Here is a 17,205-nt window from a genome sequence, read left to right as displayed (position 1 = left end):
CCGGACTGTACGGGCAATATATTTATTATGGCATGAATGCTGAAAGAATAGGAAGGCACAGTCGCAGATTCACTATCGACGCATAGGACTGGCCATAGATCGCAGCTTAGTGAAGGGAAGTTGTGTAAATACACGATATCCTTGAGATAGTGGATCGCCCGAGTGGTATCATCCAGAGAAATGTATCGATCATTGCGATTGTGGTTACCATAGCGAGTCATTGCTCTCTACCCGAAGTAAGCTATGGTGTTGGGTTGTGAAAAAGCATCACAGAATATACACGGTCCGCTTCTCGCCATGGGATCGTGTTGGAGCATGCTGTTCGACAATACGCTTCGTTGAGGGTATAGCGTAAGTGAATTGCGGCGCTGAAAGACAGAGCGAGTCTGGGTGGACTAAAGTGGCCTGTGGTAGACAGCCGAGCTCAGCAGTGTTCAATGGTATACAGCAATCCGCTTCTTATCGATTGATAGTCTGCAGCAGTCACCTTTGCCAATCTTATCTCTGTGTCTGCAACGAGCAGATTTTTGGCATCTCCGTGTTCGAATAATCTCGTCCTCGAATTGGCATCCTTTGCATCTTAGTCGCCATGGCCCAAGCTGTCTCTCCTTTTGGCCATTTCCTGTAAAGTTGCAGTCGTGAGATCTTCATAGCCTTTAGGCATGGCTTCTGCCCAATCTGTCTTTGGAACATAACAATTGAGACATAACCAAGTGCCAGAGTCTGCTGCGGGCGATGTCTCAATTTTCTTCCACCACAACTTCCTGCCTCCGCGCCTTGTGCAGTTGCAGCCACTGCAGTAATGTTCGACCATGTCGTCGTGACGAATAGGCTGGTACGTCTTCCAAGGAAGTCGTTCACGTACCCACGCATATCTGCCGCACCAATTTTTAAGACGCAAGTAGAATCTATAGCGTTCATCCTCCATGCGAGCGTCCTGGAAGCGTCTTTGAGCTGCCTGCATCTTTGCCTTGTTCTTTGGATCTCGATGCCATTGATGAAGTTTTTCCGCCTTCCGATCGAGTTCCCGCCTCCAGGCGGCTGGATCCTGGCGCAACTTCGCGTAATACGCCTTCCTCTGAGCTTGTAACCGTTTGTAGGCCTCGGGATTGCTCAGACGCAATTCTGCATAAGACTCCTTGTCAGGCTGCTGAAAAGCATGGTAGAAAGAAAAGGATCGCGAGAACAACGAAGTCGAGATCGTCTTGGGCACACTGACAGATACCCGTAGTATCGAATTCATGATAGCGTTGATGCGTCGCACTGGCAGAATTACAAAGGTGTTCAAAAGGTCAATCAGTCGTCAAAAGTGTATTTCCATGAATTATTGGAAAGGCACGCTAACCGCTCTGGAAGCCACGCGTAGCTGCTTGTGCTTTCCTTGATCATGCAAAGTCGTCACATCTACCTCAGTAACACAAACAAGAACTGATGCACAGAATTTCGAGCGCGCAAAGGTCCTCCAACACCTCTGGAATCCAAGCACCATGACTCTCGCCCTCATCGCCCCCAAATGACGACCTTTCTCGGCTCTTGCAAAGAGGGAAAGTGAAAACCGACGACCCACCCAAGCCATGGCCACAACACGTGAATCCTCCACCCCGGTCTCGGCCAGAGGACGCTTATCGGCGGGAAGAGCGGAGTTCATGAATCGAAAGAGCATGTTTTATCTGCCACAGCAACAATATCTCTCGGCAGAGGAACAAGAAAATTTGTAGACTTGCAGTTGTTGTAGGTCTTGTAAGGAGGTACTGACTCATTCTTATCTTTAACTCATCGCTCATTTCTTTCCCTATTCTTTGCTTGAGTCCTCGACTTCTACCTTCCACATATATCCAAAAGAGAAGGAAAGAGAGAGATAATGGCAGCACCTTCCCAACAAGTTCCCAAGTCCGTCTTGATTCTGGGCTCTGGTGTCTTTGGTCTCAGCACCGCATACAGCTTGACGCAAAACCCTGACTTCGCCAATACATCAATCACCCTTGTCGACCGTAGTGCTTTCCCAGCACCCGATGGTGCAAGCATAGACAGCAGTCGCATTGTCCGACCCGACTATGCGGACCTTCCTTACGCCCGTCTCGCTATCGAAGCCCAAGCACGCTGGAGAAACGAGTGGTGGGGACAGCAAGATGTTTACCACGAGCCCGGCCTAGCAGTCGTGGTCAACAAAGACGAATCCGACAATGGCAACGGCGACCTGGGAAGAAAATACATGAGAGACAGTATGGCCAACGTCGAGCGTTGCGGTCTCAAGCCAGGAAAGAAGAGCGAGGGAGGTGAGATTGAACCAATGGAGACTCAAGGGGACATCAGGAATATCTTCAGAGACCACACGAATGCCGCGCAGGAAACTGCTATTGCCGCTGCTGCTGCGACGGGCAAAGGTGGCTCCTCACCAGGCGACTTTGGTTACGTGAACTGGAGGTCTGGGTGGGCAGATGCTGAAAAGGGTATGCGTGTGCTGCGTGCGAAAGTTGAGGAGACAAACCGCGTCCACTTCCTGCATGCCTCTGTCTCTCGTTTACAATTCAGCAATGATGCTGTCACCGGTTGCGAGACAGATGATGGAAGAGTCTTGACAGCAGATCTCGTCGTCTTGGCCACCGGAGCCTGGACACCAGCCTTACTGGACCTTCGCGGCCGCTGCAGTGCAACAGGCCAAATCCTTTCATACATCAAGATCAGCGACGCCGAGCAAAAAGCTCTTGGTGGAAGACCAACACTTCTTAACGAGAGCAGTGGCCTCTTTATCATCCCACCCGTCAACAACGTTCTCAAGATCGCCCGCCACGGCTACGGCTACTGCAACCCCGTCAGCATCCCCCACCCTGAAGACCCCTCCGCAGGAAACATTACCGTTTCCCTCCCGCGCACACACATTTCTCATCCTGGCCTCGAAATCCCCGAAGAAGGCAAGAAGGCGCTTCGCTCTTTCCTCGCCGCAGTATACCCTTCGCTCGCTACTCGCCCATTCATCTCCACACGTATCTGTTGGTACACAGATACACCTCGCGGCGACTGGCTTCTCTCCTACCATCCCAAGTACAAGAACCTTTTCGTAGCCACCGGTGGCAGTGGTCACGCTTACAAGTTCCTGCCAGTTATTGGCGACAAGATTATAGATTGCCTGATGGGTAACCCACCAGCAGAATTCAAGGACAAGTGGGCATGGCCTGAACGTGATCTTGAAGATCAGGTCTGGACCAAGGATTGGCGAGGCGGTATCAAGGGTATGGTGTTGGAAGATGAGTTGAAGAAGGGCGAGAACAAGGCGAGGTTGTAGATGGCAATAGAATATCACGAGCAAAAAGTATTGTACATTCACTTCCACTATCACTCATTCGCCATGCCATGACAAGAAGGCATGAAGAGAGGAGTCCATCTCGTCGGAATGTTAAAAGAAGCGCTGGAGGAGCATGCGGGATGAGGGAGATGTAACTAAACTTGAAAGAATGTACCGTACATTGATAATGAATTACTGGCACAAGGGGCATCAAGCACAACACTGGAAGAGTTTGATGATGTTTTTGGATGACATTAGAGGAGACTATGTACCTCTGTCACATTATCTATGCTTGAAGAGTAATGGCAATTAGGTAAGTGGAGTGCACCAAGTGGCAGCAAGGTGGCCCATCATTCCTTTTGCATTCCTCAGCACATGAACGATCTGCTCATGCTACCGCACCTCGTTCCAATCTTTCCTCCGCCTCTGTTCATTCTTCTCTCCGTCATGTTTTTTTCATAACTATTTCTTGTGGCCGCGTCAAGGAAGCAGCCCTCCAATTGGGAAAAGAGTAAAGAGAAAAGATGTACCGCCAACCAAAAGGGACTGATGCTCTCATGCCTTGGTCGCGTGGTATTGAAAAAGAAAGAGAAGACCAGAATGCATGTGAGAGACAATCAATCCTCTTTGTTGACGACCCGACCCGAAGAGAGATTTTGAAAATCGCCATCCGAAAAAGAAAAGCCTTCATGCTCAAAGCTCTGGAAGAAACCGAAACGCCACGCCATGCAATTGCAAAAAGGGAAGTAGGAGAATGTGTCGAAGAGCGGGCATGATGCTGACGACACATCCGTCGAGGTTGGCAAGACCTCATAGTGGTGGTAATACATCCGAGGATGGAGACTATTGTTACAGATGCCAGTAAATGTTGTAGGTGTTTAGCGGGATTGTTTCTTTGCTCCGGTTTTGGCTCCGGACTTTGATAGAATGATGCAGAGTCGACTTAGGCCTTGCGGAAGTCGGACAACACAGGGTAGATCATCTCGAAGGCTTGGTAGATCTCCTCGCGGACCTTGGCTCCAGTAAGGACGATCTTGCCAGAAACGAAGATGAGAAGCACCTGAGAGATGTTAGTAAAGAAAAGGAACACATGGTCACAGTGGAAGCAAGTCACGCACGATCTTGGGCTTCATCATTCTGTAGATGAGACCAGGGAACAACTCAGGCTCGTAAGAGCTGAACATGTGATGGCGGGCGGCAAGACCTTCCAGACGGATAGGGAACTTGATGTCGCAGGAGCCAACGATGTTCTGAATCTTGAAGTCGGTGAACTTGGCGTTGAAGCCGAGCTTCTGGATGATACGAGCGTACTTGCGAGAAGCGAGCTTCGAGTCGTCCTCAGACTTGGCACCAGTGACGACCATCTTGCCAGAGGCAAAGATCAGAGCGGTGGTCTTGGGCTCGCGGATACGCATAATAACAGCGGCGAAACGCTTTGGGTTGTACTCAGCATTACGCGCGTGGAGGGCAATGGTCTTCAGATCGAGTCTGCAGTCAAGGTTCACCGTGGCGACAATGTTCCTTTACGAGCGCGATATGTCAACAACATGCCAACAACAAAACGTTGTAACACGAAGATACTCACTGCAATGTAGGCACAATGCCACTGACACCCTGACCAGCGCCAGGAGTAGCAGCAGGAGTCGCGGGAGTCACCCCAGCGCCCTGTTGAGCGGCGACTGCCTGCTGACCAGGCTGCTGCTGCTGACCCTGAGGCTGAGAAGTGTTGCCGTACCCGTATGCGCCGTTTGTCTGCGAAGTCTGCTGTCCATCTTTCTCAGATGAAGGTGGGGTGAGGTCACCAGCGCCACCTGGGAAGGACAAAGAGCCGGGTGCGGTGAAGTTCTTGGCCTGAGCGGCGGTCGAAGGGTGCGTGATGACAGTCTCCATGATTGCGGTGAACTGTGTATGGAACGGTGGAGTGTGGGAAGGCAGTCTGAAGCGAACTGATGTCAGGATTGGAATTCTTGAAGATTATCTTGAATAGTTATGCGACAGGAGACGAGACGAGAGGAAAGGTGATGAATGCGCAGCCAGTGACGACCTCGTGGAAGAGTGAAGCGGTTGCGACGATGCGACAATAGAAGAAAAGGAAAGGCGGTAGCGGCGAATGCGCTCGGAAGTGAGATGGATAGTCTCGTACCGTTAGCGGGAGAGAAACAACCAAATGTGTCTCCTACAGATGCTGCCTGGAGGATGCGCTGTGGTAGAGAGAGAAGGCGAGGCCAGCAAGTGAACTCGGGTTACTTGAGTATGAGTCTTGGCGCTATCCCAATCCGGAAGTGACCGCAAAGAGAATCCCTTTCACAGTGAAGTCCGCCGAAGGACAAAGAAAATCGCAGCAGAAAATTGGACAATAACGCGTGATGGACGCAGCGATTGTTGGTTTAATGCGGCGAGTTGCAATGTGTTGCGGGGACGATGTGGAGGGGCGCCGTTGCGTAAAGGGTCGGGCAAAGCGTAAAGGCGCGGGAAATTTGCGAAAATGAAGGGGATGCCCGACATATTTATACCCACAGCCACACGCCGCCAAGACCCACTTACGCTCGACGCTAAAACTTTGACTGTCTCGCGCCTGCAAATCTTTTGCTCCACTCCAACAGCTTCGACCAGATCCTTCTATCCATTTCCACCAACCTGGCTGTCGTTCTTTCCCTATCAACACCACAACACCTTGCCGGTACACGACGGCCATGCCGACTTGATACTTTTAGTGCAAGCAATAGCTGAACAACCCTCTTCTTGCCTGCTGGAGTACGCGACAAACGCCCATAATTATGACTCACCACCCTCGGCACGCTTTGCCGCACGCTTCTTGTCGGCCAGCATGTGAATGAGACACCAATCATGCCATTCATACCACCACTTGTAAACTTATAACGCCATCTACCATCAGCGACAACACCTCGATTTGCGACAGCGCTTAATGCAGTTTGTTTCTTGCATTTTGGAAAAGGAGAAACGGAAGGCTGTGATGGCTCTCTGCCGTCGCCTCCGCTAAAGCAGCCGTCAGGGGCTTATCGCCACAAAGCCTTGGTCCGCGCGGTCTTGCTTGCTTGCTTGCTTGTTGCCGATTCCATGATTTTCGTCGCATCATCGCTGCGTTTTCTACAGGGGACTTTCAAGCCTGCTCTCTTGAAGGTCGATTTCTTTTGGTCTGTGACGGAGTGACTCGCTGTCCTCGATGTCGCCTTGGGCCCTGGTGGGCTACTGCCTTGAACACGCAATTTGTTGTCGCCCAAATCTAACCCCATGTGCTGTTTGAGCAAAAGGATGATATGCTGAGACGCCTTCGGCTCGTCTCAATTGCATACGGATTGTCGTTCGTTCATGCGACACTGTGTGCTTCTGGTAGGTCGGTAAGTCAGTCAGTACGCAGAGCATCGTCGCCTCGCATAAGCTTGCGCAGAAATCGTGGTCGTTTGGATCAGATTTGTCCGCTAAGCGCTCTGCTATCGGTAAGCAACAGCATCAAGATCTCCAAATTCTACTCCTTGCTTCTCCGTTCTTTCTGTTGGCCAAGTCGGTCATCTGTCTTCTCTCCAGACCACTTTCTCCAATATTTGCTGCTGCCTAGTGACAAGGCTGCTGCCTACAGCCGCATGACTCACTTCACCCGGGCTGGCTATATAAAGAACTGACTTCTCGCCGCTCTTCTTCCCTCCCGCAAGTCTCTTGCCGAATGGCTAGAATCAATCGTAGTATCTGTTCTTCTTATGTTTAACCGCTAAGACTTTTATGTTGAACCCATTCTTTGGAACATGCTGGGAGATCTCTGAAGCTCGCCTTCATGTCTCCCGGCACAGTGTCGCCTGTCTTGCACTTCCGCAGGCTGACGCGAATGATCTACTTTTTTCATCAGTTTTGACTCTGGTTTCTGAACTGGAGGCTGAAGAAGAAGGACGTGTCACATTGCTTGCAGCTTTAGTCGCATCAGATAACGCTTTCTTGGCTGCCTGATATGCAGGACGGTAAGCGCCGACACATGGTAGCACGAAAGACTAGTCCACCTTGCACATCATCCCTTTCTCTCTTCCCATTGCATCCACCTGCAAATAAATCACATCGCTTGGATGCATGGACAAGGCGTCCTTCAGGGTTTGACGCATTGAGTAGTGACCACCCTGCTCAACTCCTCCGCCTCAAGCTTGTACCTGCCGCACGACGGTCGCATCTCAATGCAGTCTCATGCCGTCCTCGACGACTTCACACAAATACTTACGGTAACATCAGAGCTGCCATGTAGACATCGGACTGTGAGAAGCAGCACATATTGATCGGACATGACGTCGCCTAATAACCTTAACTGAGTGCATTCCAAATCGTCTCGGCGGGGTCATAATGACCCTCGATCCCACCATCTTCATCAGTAAGAAGCAAAACACTCATTGCATTGCCTAGGGCATTACCAAAAAAAACAAACAAAGAAAGGCATTACAGCATAACAACATCACAAGACTGCGACAAATCGAATACAAGACATCATGGCAAGCTACTTGGCTTCATACGTCCCCGCCATCAAATCGATCCTTCCACAATCCTCACCATCTGTGGCTGCGCTTCCGGAGATTGGCGATGTGGCTCCAGCACCAGTAGGCTCGATCGACTTGACACACGGCAATGGCACACCAACTCTCGTAGCTTTCGTACGGCACTGCGGGTGTCCGTTCGCAGAGAAAGAAGTACAATTACTAGCAGCTGAAAGTCGCAAGCACGAAAAGCTGCATGTGGTGATTGTTCAACACAGTGACGAGGCCACGTCGAAACAGTGGTTTGAGGATGTTGGGTAAGTGTTGCTTTGCAGCGACTTCAATGGCTTGTGGACTCATTTGTGTCGGTAGCGGCAAAGCATTCCCAGACTCGACTCGCTATACCGTCGTCGCAGACCCTGAACGCAAAACCTACGCAGCATGGGGTGTTGGGTCGCTAGGCTGGGCTGGTATGGTCAATGGCGATATCCTAGGAGCGTTGAAGACGCTGAAAGAGTCGGATGGTATTGATATGAGACCTACGGGTGCGGGCTCGTATAGGTGGCAGAACTCTGGAGGGTTTGCGATTGACGGTGAAGGCAAGATCAGATGGAGGAAGATCGCTAAGGACTGTTCTGATGTTTGCGATTATGCTGAAGCGGCCAACACGATTGTTGACGGTAAGGCTTCTTCGCAAACGCAGAGCCGGCTGTAGAGCTGCGACGCGATGGTCACGAATGCGTCAAACGCGTTGTTAATGATTGCTGAACGAATTTCACGTCATGAAGTTTCTTAATGCGATCCTTGAATGCTTCCATCAGCACTGATTCAAAGATCTCTTAGCAGAGACCGTTGTGTCTATTCCAAGCACTGTGTAGCTTGAACGATAGCCCTGCATTCTCAACCATAGCTGATCGCATTGACATCTCTCTGCGCCCTCTGATTGACATCTGTGAATTGGCGCAAAGTACTACGATAAGCTCAGACTCATTCGCATGTACATGCCCGAGTTGGCAGGTAGGGCAAGCTAGGTAATTAACTAACAGAGTTCGGTGAGGGCAGCCGCGCTTTGTACAAACGTCTGACTCACAGCAATCGAACAAATATATAGCAATCACTAAAAGCAGCATACAACTACATTTTCAAACACAATTACAAGTCAATTCGAAACATATCATACCAAGCCCAAAAATGAGCAATACACCCGAACGTCCACTGGGTGAATTGGTCACAAACACAAATCCAGCACCATGGCCTTCAAAGGAGATTACTATGCAAGGCAAATACGTTACTCTGGAGCCGATATCACCAATTCATGCTGAAGCACTCTTCCCACTCATCGGGGGTACTGTAAATCAAAGACTGTGGGACTACATGCCCTACGACCCATGCCCGAGTACAGTCTCAGCTCTCCATGAAGATATGGTCAACAAAGCCGCTTCTAAAGACCCGACCTTCTACACCATCCTCAAACATGTCGGCGACAAGAAGGAAGCAGTAGGCTGGTGCTCCTACCTCCGTATCGAACCCAAAAACCGTGTTATTGAGGTTGGACATTTGATGTTTTCGTCAGCACTGCAAAAGTCCGTTGCTGCTACAGAGGCTATGTACTTGATGGCCAAGTATGCGTTTGAGATGGGCTATCGTCGGTATGAGTGGAAGTGCCATAGTCTCAATGCGCCAAGCAGGAGAGCAGCGGCGAGATATGGGTTTGTGGAGGAAGGCACTTTTAGACAGGCGCTGATTGACAAGTATGGAAGGAATAGAGATACCACTTGGTTTTCTATGCTAGACTCGGAGTGGGACAACAGGAAGAAGGCTTTTGAGGCTTGGCTGGACGAGAGCAATTTTGATGAGCAGGGTAGGCAGAAGAAAAGGCTGGAAGAGTTTAGAGTATGATGAGCAATGATCTATAGAGATATGAGCTGTCTATTGCAGATACGATGGTCGTTCTAATATGTCCTGTTGCAAGTCACAGATCTAATTAGCCAGCAGTCTTGACAGGAGAGTGATTGAGTGGTGATGGAGGAAGGCCAACATCAGGAATGGAAGCAGTTGTCATTCACAGTAAATCTCCGTCTCGTCTTGAAACATAATTATACTTGGTCATCATAATGGCTGGGCTTGAGAATGGATGGTGTTGGTGCTGGGGAATACGTACCATGTTCGTTGGCGTCAAGAGTGCAAAGTTCACGGTTGAACAGATGAGCCAGCGGTCAGACGACGAGCTGCGAGCCATGAAGGCGCTGTCATTGTTGGTGATGGAAGATGTGTCAGACAAGCAAGAGAGATGGTTGTCGGATGGTTAAATAGCCGGTAGCCGGCGATGGACGGGATGCGCAGGCCATGATCGGACACGCGAAACGCACGAGCAGCGGGACATCCACATCTCACGGGTGTCACGGTCCCTCTCTCCACACGTTAGGGCGGCACTGCTAAGATATCGGTTTTGCTCGCCCGTGAGCGGACCGAGGCCCTTGATCCTACGAACAGCGACTTTCCTTCTCTCTTCCTCTTGTCTAGACCATGGCGAGAGAGGACCTCGCGCACCACTATGACATGATATGAAACGAACCTGACTCGACCACTCAGCAAGCCCTACTCTCAGAGCGTCCACTCCTTCCAACCCCACACAGCATCAGCATCAGCATCAGGCATACACATTGAATGAAGAATTTTAGACCCACCGCCCAGCCAACATGCCCGACAAACCCCTCACCATCGCGACCTACGCCGCCGGCGCATCCTTAGCAGCCATCACTCTCGTCTATGTCTTTGGCCCCACCTTTATGCTCGACGATGAAGCCGCTCAATCCTCGCGATCCACCCGCAAGAGAGGTGTTGTTGGCCTCGTCAATCCCGCCAATGACTGCTTCATCAATTCAGTCTTACAGACCCTGGCCGGTCTTCCCGAACTGCGCATCTACCTGATCCGAGAACTTCACCGAAGAAAGCTGGATGGAAAAGAAATTTACTCGATTGTCGAGCAACTGGAAGATGAGATCTCACCCAACGAGAGCAAGGATATTGTCAAGATGAACGAGACGAAAGAGCCAAGCTGGAAAGTCTTGGGCCTGCAGCAAGGTCTCGTCACAGCTGGACTCAAGGATATCCTGGATGCGCTTAACGAGCGACCCATTTACAAGAAGACCATCTCGGCCCGCACATTTGTTAGTGTCATGGAGACTGCTTTCAGGACGCGCATCAGTCGACAACAACAAGACGCTCAAGAATTCCTACAAATCGTGGCTGAAAGGCTGAGCGAGGAATACCACGCTGGAAGAAATGCCCGAAGAAAGGCCAGATCGCTCAAGAGTCCTAGTACCGCCACCCTTAGATCACCAGAAGCTGAAGATGTCACAAAAGAGAATGGACACAATGGACGGCCGAACACGCTGAGGCCTGTAGAGTCAGCTCGCGGCCTGCAAGCAAAATCAGAGATTGAGCAGATCCGTCAGAGCGTGCATCAATCACCACATGCAGAAGATGACGACTTGCAAGACGACCCAGGCTTTCCCTTTGAAGGAAAGATCGAGGCACAGATTGAATGCATGACCTGCCATTTCAAGCCCAAGCCCTCAGTATCTGGCTTTGTTACTCTCACCCTCAACGTACCACACCATTCTTCAACCACACTCAATGCATGCTTCGATGGTATGCTGAAAGTCGAACACATTGATGATTACAAATGCGAAAGATGCCGACTGGAACACGCCATCCAGCTCAAGACCAAGGAATTATCACGCGCCTCGGATGACCAAACACGCAACCTCCTTACTCACGAGATCTCCGCCCTTGAACACGCACTCGCTACAGATCCGGAAGCTCTCCCAAAGAACATCAAATTGCCCGATCCATCTCTAGCCCCCAAACGCCGTATCTCACGCCACATGCGCATCAGTGGCTTCCCCAAAGTCCTCGCCATCCATTTGTCGCGAAGCGTCTGGGATCCTAACTCCAGCAGTAGCAAGAACATGGCCAAAGTCAGCTTCCCGGAAACACTACCTTTGGGCGGATTATTAGATCAACATTCTTACCGTCTTTTGGGCGTGGTAACGCATAAGGGAGGTCACAACAGCGGTCATTACGAGAGTTTCCGACGTCAATATCTTGCAGAACCATATAGTGCCAAACTAAGCATGGGTACACAAGGCATGTACTCGGCGCAAGGAACACCAAGAGCAAGTGGCATGCCCAGTCCCATGCTCGAACCTACTACCCCTGGTCTCACACACTCGCCCTCGAGCAGCGGTAACAGCACATCCTCGCGTTCCTCCTCGAAAAAGCGCTTCTCCCTCCGCCATCGTCAGAAAACTGCAGACGGTACCAGCGACGAAAAAAGCACACTCAGCAGCAGCAGTGATGCCGAAACACCTTTACCCAACCAATCACACAGTCCCTCAAAACAAGCCTCCGAAACCACCACCTACCAACAAACCGCACGCACATCCTCAAAAGCAGGGAAAAGTCTTGATCTCAGCAGGTTAAAACGGAAACAGAGAAACCAACATAACAGATGGTGGAGGATCAGTGATGACAAGATCAAAGAGTCCAAGACTAGTGATGTGTTGGGTATGCAGAGGGAGGTTTACCTGTTGTTTTATGAAATCATGGTGCCTGAGGTCTGAGATCGGTTTTCTTTTATTCGCCCTCTTTTACATTGTTCTACCATGGCGGGGTCTTTTGTACAAACATGTTTGGTGTTTGTCTGTTTTGTACATATATGTTTGCATATGGCAGCCTTTTTCTGCATTCATCAAGCAAACAAGGAGCTTAGTTGGACACTTAATCGAGCATTAAACATCTTTCACTGAACTCTATAAAACAAGTACTTGTCTTACGTTTGGTCTTGTTTCCTTGTCCATGGCCAACAACAAGACCTTCCAATTCTTGCCTCGTCTGCCCACTCTTCCAACATGCTGGTCTTGTTAGATTCTTCTGCTCGGCAACCCAGAGCCACCCGAGCGAAGCAATCGCGTCTGTGACCGTATTGGAAATCACACATATCTCCTATGACCGCGAAGGTTACAGGGAGTATTGAAGAGCTGCACGATTCTTTTATTGAAGAGGAGTTTCATATTAGTCATTACGTATTTCCATTTCGGCTATATTACAACTTCCATCCATGTTCCTTCCCAATTACTCGCTCTCGTTACATTTAGCCTTTCACCTCAGGCCAAGGATAAACAGGCATCTTAATCTTTGGCTCCTTAACCCCCAACTTCCCAGCAATCCACAGCGCAATCTTGTCAATCTTTGCCGCCACCAATGCCCACAGTATAGTATTCCTAATCCACAACCCCCAAGCACTTTGTGGATTCAACATCTGCATGGCATAATCCCCAAGAGTTCCTTGTTGGCTTTTCGCAAACGGCAACATTAACTCCTCGTAAGCTTTTGTTGCGGCACAAATATCGAGATTGTGGCGTAGTAGTTCGCCAGCGAGAATGTGGCCGCCCATGATGGCTAGGGAGGTTCCTATGCCGGGGGTAGCGTATCCTGCATCGCCGAGCAATACAACCCTTCCATCTTGGATTTTGGGCGCGCGCACTTGTGCGAATCTCGAGCAGTAGAAATCTGGCGTTGTGCGCATGGCTTCCAAGATTTCGGCGGTTTGATGGTAGGGGCAAGAAGAAAAAGATTCTTCGACGAGACGCATGTAGGACTCGTTTCCTTCGCGCAGGGCAGTGGTGATTTTCTGGCGTGTGGCAATGTCGGAAGGCCATGCTGAGTTCATAAAGTGTCCTCTTGTGCGGCCGCGCGGGTCAGGGTCTGGACGAAGGAAGATAGCGCGACCTTCAGTGGTATTATACCATTTCGCCAGTTTCGAGCCGTTGAGCAGGTCTTTCTCGATAACGAAGAAAGAAGCATAAACGCCTTCGTCATGGATATGTTCGGATGGAGGAACTCCCAGCATCATACCTCTGATTTTCGAAGCCAATCCATCTGCTGCAACAACCAAATCATACTCTTGTGCTTCCTTGCCATTAGAAAAAGTAACAAATACTTTATCCTCTTGCTGTTCATAACTCGCCACACTCTCGCTGAACACAAGCTCCACTTTGTCTTCAATCCCCCTAGCAAAAATCCTCGCAAGATCACCTCTGAAAATCTCATATTCAGAAGTCATGGTCTGGATATCTGTGTTTCCAGTAGCCAGCCAAGTAGCAAACGACTTTCCAGACTCATCGACGAATTCAACACCTTCTTCTTTGGTAGTTTTGGAACGGATTTCTTTTTCGAGGTTCATCCATTTTATAATGTCGACGGCGGATGAGCGTATGTCGACGCTGGCGCCGGTGAGACGCATGGATGGATCGCGTTCGACGATTGTGATGGTGGCGTTTGGGTAGGCGCGCAAAAGCGTGGATGCGAAGACACTGCTTGCGATGCCGTAGCCTGAGATGAGGACGTTGGGTGAAGATGAAGATGTCGACATTGTTGCTGCAGTTATATCCCCGGATGTATGTATGGAAGGAATGATGTCTTGATGTACGGCAGAAAGGAAAGTTTTTGATGTGATATTCCGTAGGAGAGGTACTCTACCTCAATGTCTGGAGGAGGCAACTCCTCATTATAAGTCACTGTGTCGGTACTTACAAAGGTCCATGGTTGCTGCCTCAATCAAAAGCCTTCGGGCTTTACTATCGTCCGACGTCGTTACAATCCTTTACAATCCTTCGCTTCTGTGTCACTGGTACACAAGGCGGTCTTTGCAATACACGAAATCAGAATCCGATCAAGTCAGATATGCCGTCTCATACTTCAAGTCTCCGCTTATGTCATGTTGGAACACATTCTATACATTGACGCTGAACAGAGATTCAAACAAAGGTCGGTCGTCGACGGGAGAGCTTGAGCGTCATTGCGGCTTACTAAGCTCGTCAGTGTTAGCACCCTGTCTTTAAAGCCTTTCCTCAATCACAGACCATTCTCGCTATGTGTAATGTCTGTTCTGCTGTAATCGACAGACATGGTTTATAGTGGATACGATATCAGCAAACAGTCGGACGTGCGATATTGGCGGCTGCTATACGAAATATCACGCTTTGTTTTTCATGACAACTTACCACTGAAGAATGTTCGCTTCGACATGCCAAAGTTTGTGAATCTTTTGTGCAACGCCACATTCTAGTATATACAACTGACTTCAGCATATAGGAGAGAACCATTACGTTCTCTTTTCATTCGTGTAGTCGATAGAAAATGCTCTGGACAAAAACAAGGTAATCAAACAACGCCAGAGACAACCCGTATCCCATGCATTTTTTTGCCCCTTTTGTTAACCCTCCTCAATACTATACCACCTTTTACTTAGCACCATACTTTCTCACGATCTGAGCAACAGCAGCAGCAAGATCCTCGGCTTCAGCACGTGTGCTTGCTTCGGCATACACGCGAACAGCATCTTCAGTACCAGAAGCGCGGGCGAAACTTCTGCCGTCCTTGTACTTGGCGACAACCTTCTCAATATCCTTCTGTGCACCGGCGGGTGTCGCGAGTTGACGCTCAGCAGTGCCTTCAACTGTGGTGAAGAGGTTGCGGTCAGCAACTTCAACACGAACCAGACGGTTGGGCAGGTCGGTGTATGTCTGTAGCCACTCAGCGCAGCTGAAGCCCTTGTGTGCAAGAATGACCTCGACAAGCAACATATCGGAAAGCGCATCACCAACAGTCTGATTGATCAGATCGGTCAGAGCCATGAGTGTTGTGAGAGCATCAGCCTGAGCAGGCGATTGAGGCTGGTGAGTGTGGATAGACTTGAGAGCGGAGGGAGAGAAGACGACAGTTCCGTGTCCGTTGGCCTCGAAGTAAACACCCACATCAAAGCGAGTTGCAGCATGGTGCAAGTGCTTGACACCAGTAGGAGTACAGACTATTTGCAAACCCAAGTTCTTCTGGATGTACGTTGTCGATGCACCGTTAGCATATGCAGTCTGTACAACACCAACAGTAAGCTTTTCCATCAGACCAGCTTGGCGAGCAAGTTCGGCAATGAATGAGGCGGCAAGAGTAGCGATGCGATCACCGTCCAGAAGTCTGAAGACGTTCTTCTCGTCTTGGAAGTAGTAGACAATACGGTCAGCATCACCGTCCAGAGAGCAACAACGATCTCCAGGGCCAGCCTTGGATGAAGGAGGTGCACGCTGGTTAGTCTTGACAAAGTCGGCGCCACACTACCTCAGTCAGCACTGTCTCACAAACGTGAGATAATGGGAACTCACCTGGTGGTTCAAAGTCTCGGGCTTGTGGACATCATCGTTGACAACCTTGACATCGAGACCACCATCAGCAGAAGATGGGAGATACTTGAGCAGTTCGCGCAGCTTAGGACCTCCAACACCATTTGCGCAATCAACTGTCAAGTGACCCTGAGCCTTTGTGTGTTCCATGGCTTGCTTGAAAGCGGCAGCCAACTTCTCGTAATAGCCCTTCTCGCTGACCTCACCGTACTCGTCCTGAGTACCCTTTGTATTGACGCAGCGAACCAGGTAGTGAAGTTGAGGAGTGGTGAGGATACGGTAGTCGGTAACCTCAGCCTTGGTGGCAGTCAGGGCGTCGTTGAGGCATTCAACCAGACGGGAACCCGAGGCGCGGGTGTCACGGGCGAAGATGACTCTAGCAGGAGCGTCGAGATTGACCTTGAGTGTTTTGACGAGTTCGTTGTAGACTTGAACGAGTTGATCATCGGAGTCGGCATTGGCGAGTTGAGTGGCGTACTTTTCCCATGAGCCCTCGAGCATTTCACCCTAGATGAGCAGTCAGAGGTAATGTTGACAAAAGGAAGTGCAGAAGATGGAGTGTACCATGGGGTCGACAAGCTTGACGCCATTGTCCTCGGGAGGGTTGTGACTGGCGGTGATCATAACACCAATGGTTTGGCCATTGAGCTTGCGCGAGCGCAACGAGGCCAGGAGTCCCACACGGTAGACGACCGAGTCGAGGATCTTGCTGAGGATGGTGAGTTGGGATACATAAGGATCAAATTGGGCGAGTGACATACGCCTTCATACGGAACTAGAGCGATCGTCAGCATTGTGGAAACAGCATCATAGCAGATCAGCATCATCTTACGCCAGCGGTGCCATATTGGAACTTGCCCACCAGTTCAGCGGGAGTGGGGTGTTTGGCCGAAGCCTCCTTGACAGCTTGGTCGTGGCTCATTGCAGAGATGGACGAGATGTTTGACAGTTGGTGCAATGTGTCAAGGGATCACGTAGAGAAGGCAGGCACGATGGAGGGTTGGGGTCGGAATATTATTAGACATTGAAACTCGTATGAAACCCAAAGCAGCCAAATACGGGCAAGATTGACTGCGGAGCTCAAGAGGTACACAAACTCTCTCCCGCCCGCCAGGAACTCGGTCCGCTCCGCATCAAGGACGCCAAGCATCAGATTTCGGTTTGAATCCACGCCTTGCACCTCTATACCAGCTGTGTACCCTCGTAGCGG

The 17,205-nt window shown here is 50.1% G+C and overlaps 8 protein-coding genes across 8 annotated transcripts; 4 read left to right on the top strand and 4 right to left on the bottom strand.

Moving 5' to 3' along the window:
- Positions 1-580: 580 nt before the first annotated feature.
- On the bottom strand, positions 581-1,243 carry M437DRAFT_72834 (uncharacterized protein; the record flags this gene model as incomplete). Its single annotated transcript, XM_041025916.1, has 2 exons — positions 581-1,083; positions 1,120-1,243. The coding sequence occupies 2 exons, from the start codon at positions 1,241-1,243 to the stop codon at positions 581-583; spliced, it is 627 nt and encodes a 208-aa protein (XP_040883022.1).
- A 618-nt stretch (positions 1,244-1,861) lies between these two features.
- M437DRAFT_41727 (FAD dependent oxidoreductase) lies at positions 1,862-3,283 on the top strand (the record flags this gene model as incomplete). The annotated part of the gene is made up of 2 exons (XM_041020432.1): positions 1,862-2,276; positions 2,328-3,283. The coding sequence occupies 2 exons, from the start codon at positions 1,862-1,864 to the stop codon at positions 3,281-3,283; spliced, it is 1,371 nt and encodes a 456-aa protein (XP_040883021.1).
- A 943-nt stretch (positions 3,284-4,226) lies between these two features.
- M437DRAFT_72832 (putative RNA polymerase I and III transcription factor complex component Tbp) lies at positions 4,227-5,173 on the bottom strand (the record flags this gene model as incomplete). Its single annotated transcript, XM_041025915.1, has 3 exons — positions 4,227-4,343; positions 4,402-4,804; positions 4,869-5,173. 3 exons carry the CDS (start codon positions 5,171-5,173, stop codon positions 4,227-4,229), a joined length of 825 nt encoding a protein of 274 aa, XP_040883020.1.
- Positions 5,174-7,767: 2,594 nt separating this feature from the next.
- On the top strand, positions 7,768-8,467 carry M437DRAFT_40731 (uncharacterized protein; the record flags this gene model as incomplete). Its single annotated transcript, XM_041020243.1, has 2 exons — positions 7,768-8,069; positions 8,125-8,467. The coding sequence occupies 2 exons, from the start codon at positions 7,768-7,770 to the stop codon at positions 8,465-8,467; spliced, it is 645 nt and encodes a 214-aa protein (XP_040883019.1).
- A 476-nt stretch (positions 8,468-8,943) lies between these two features.
- Positions 8,944-9,651, top strand: M437DRAFT_40901 (acyl-CoA N-acyltransferase; the record flags this gene model as incomplete). Its single annotated transcript, XM_041020272.1, has 1 exon — positions 8,944-9,651. The coding sequence occupies one exon, from the start codon at positions 8,944-8,946 to the stop codon at positions 9,649-9,651; it is 708 nt and encodes a 235-aa protein (XP_040883018.1).
- An 800-nt stretch (positions 9,652-10,451) lies between these two features.
- On the top strand, positions 10,452-12,380 carry M437DRAFT_41026 (cysteine proteinase; the record flags this gene model as incomplete). Its single annotated transcript, XM_041020294.1, has 3 exons — positions 10,452-11,073; positions 11,182-12,147; positions 12,214-12,380. The coding sequence occupies 3 exons, from the start codon at positions 10,452-10,454 to the stop codon at positions 12,378-12,380; spliced, it is 1,755 nt and encodes a 584-aa protein (XP_040883017.1).
- A 530-nt stretch (positions 12,381-12,910) lies between these two features.
- M437DRAFT_40777 (FAD/NAD(P)-binding domain-containing protein) lies at positions 12,911-14,191 on the bottom strand (the record flags this gene model as incomplete). The annotated part of the gene is made up of 1 exon (XM_041020248.1): positions 12,911-14,191. The coding sequence occupies one exon, from the start codon at positions 14,189-14,191 to the stop codon at positions 12,911-12,913; it is 1,281 nt and encodes a 426-aa protein (XP_040883016.1).
- An 871-nt stretch (positions 14,192-15,062) lies between these two features.
- Positions 15,063-16,917, bottom strand: M437DRAFT_63523 (Phosphoacetylglucosamine mutase; the record flags this gene model as incomplete). Its single annotated transcript, XM_041024270.1, has 5 exons — positions 15,063-15,929; positions 15,978-16,502; positions 16,560-16,704; positions 16,757-16,770; positions 16,828-16,917. 5 exons carry the CDS (start codon positions 16,915-16,917, stop codon positions 15,063-15,065), a joined length of 1,641 nt encoding a protein of 546 aa, XP_040883015.1.
- Positions 16,918-17,205: the final 288 nt, after the last annotated feature.

This window comes from Aureobasidium melanogenum (assembly GCF_000721775.1).
Source record: "Aureobasidium melanogenum CBS 110374 unplaced genomic scaffold scaffold_3, whole genome shotgun sequence".
NCBI classification, from domain to species: Eukaryota; Fungi; Ascomycota; class Dothideomycetes; order Dothideales; family Saccotheciaceae; genus Aureobasidium; species Aureobasidium melanogenum.
The sequence above is the reverse complement of the archived record's forward strand: the minus strand, read 5'-3'. Positions and strand labels throughout refer to the sequence as shown.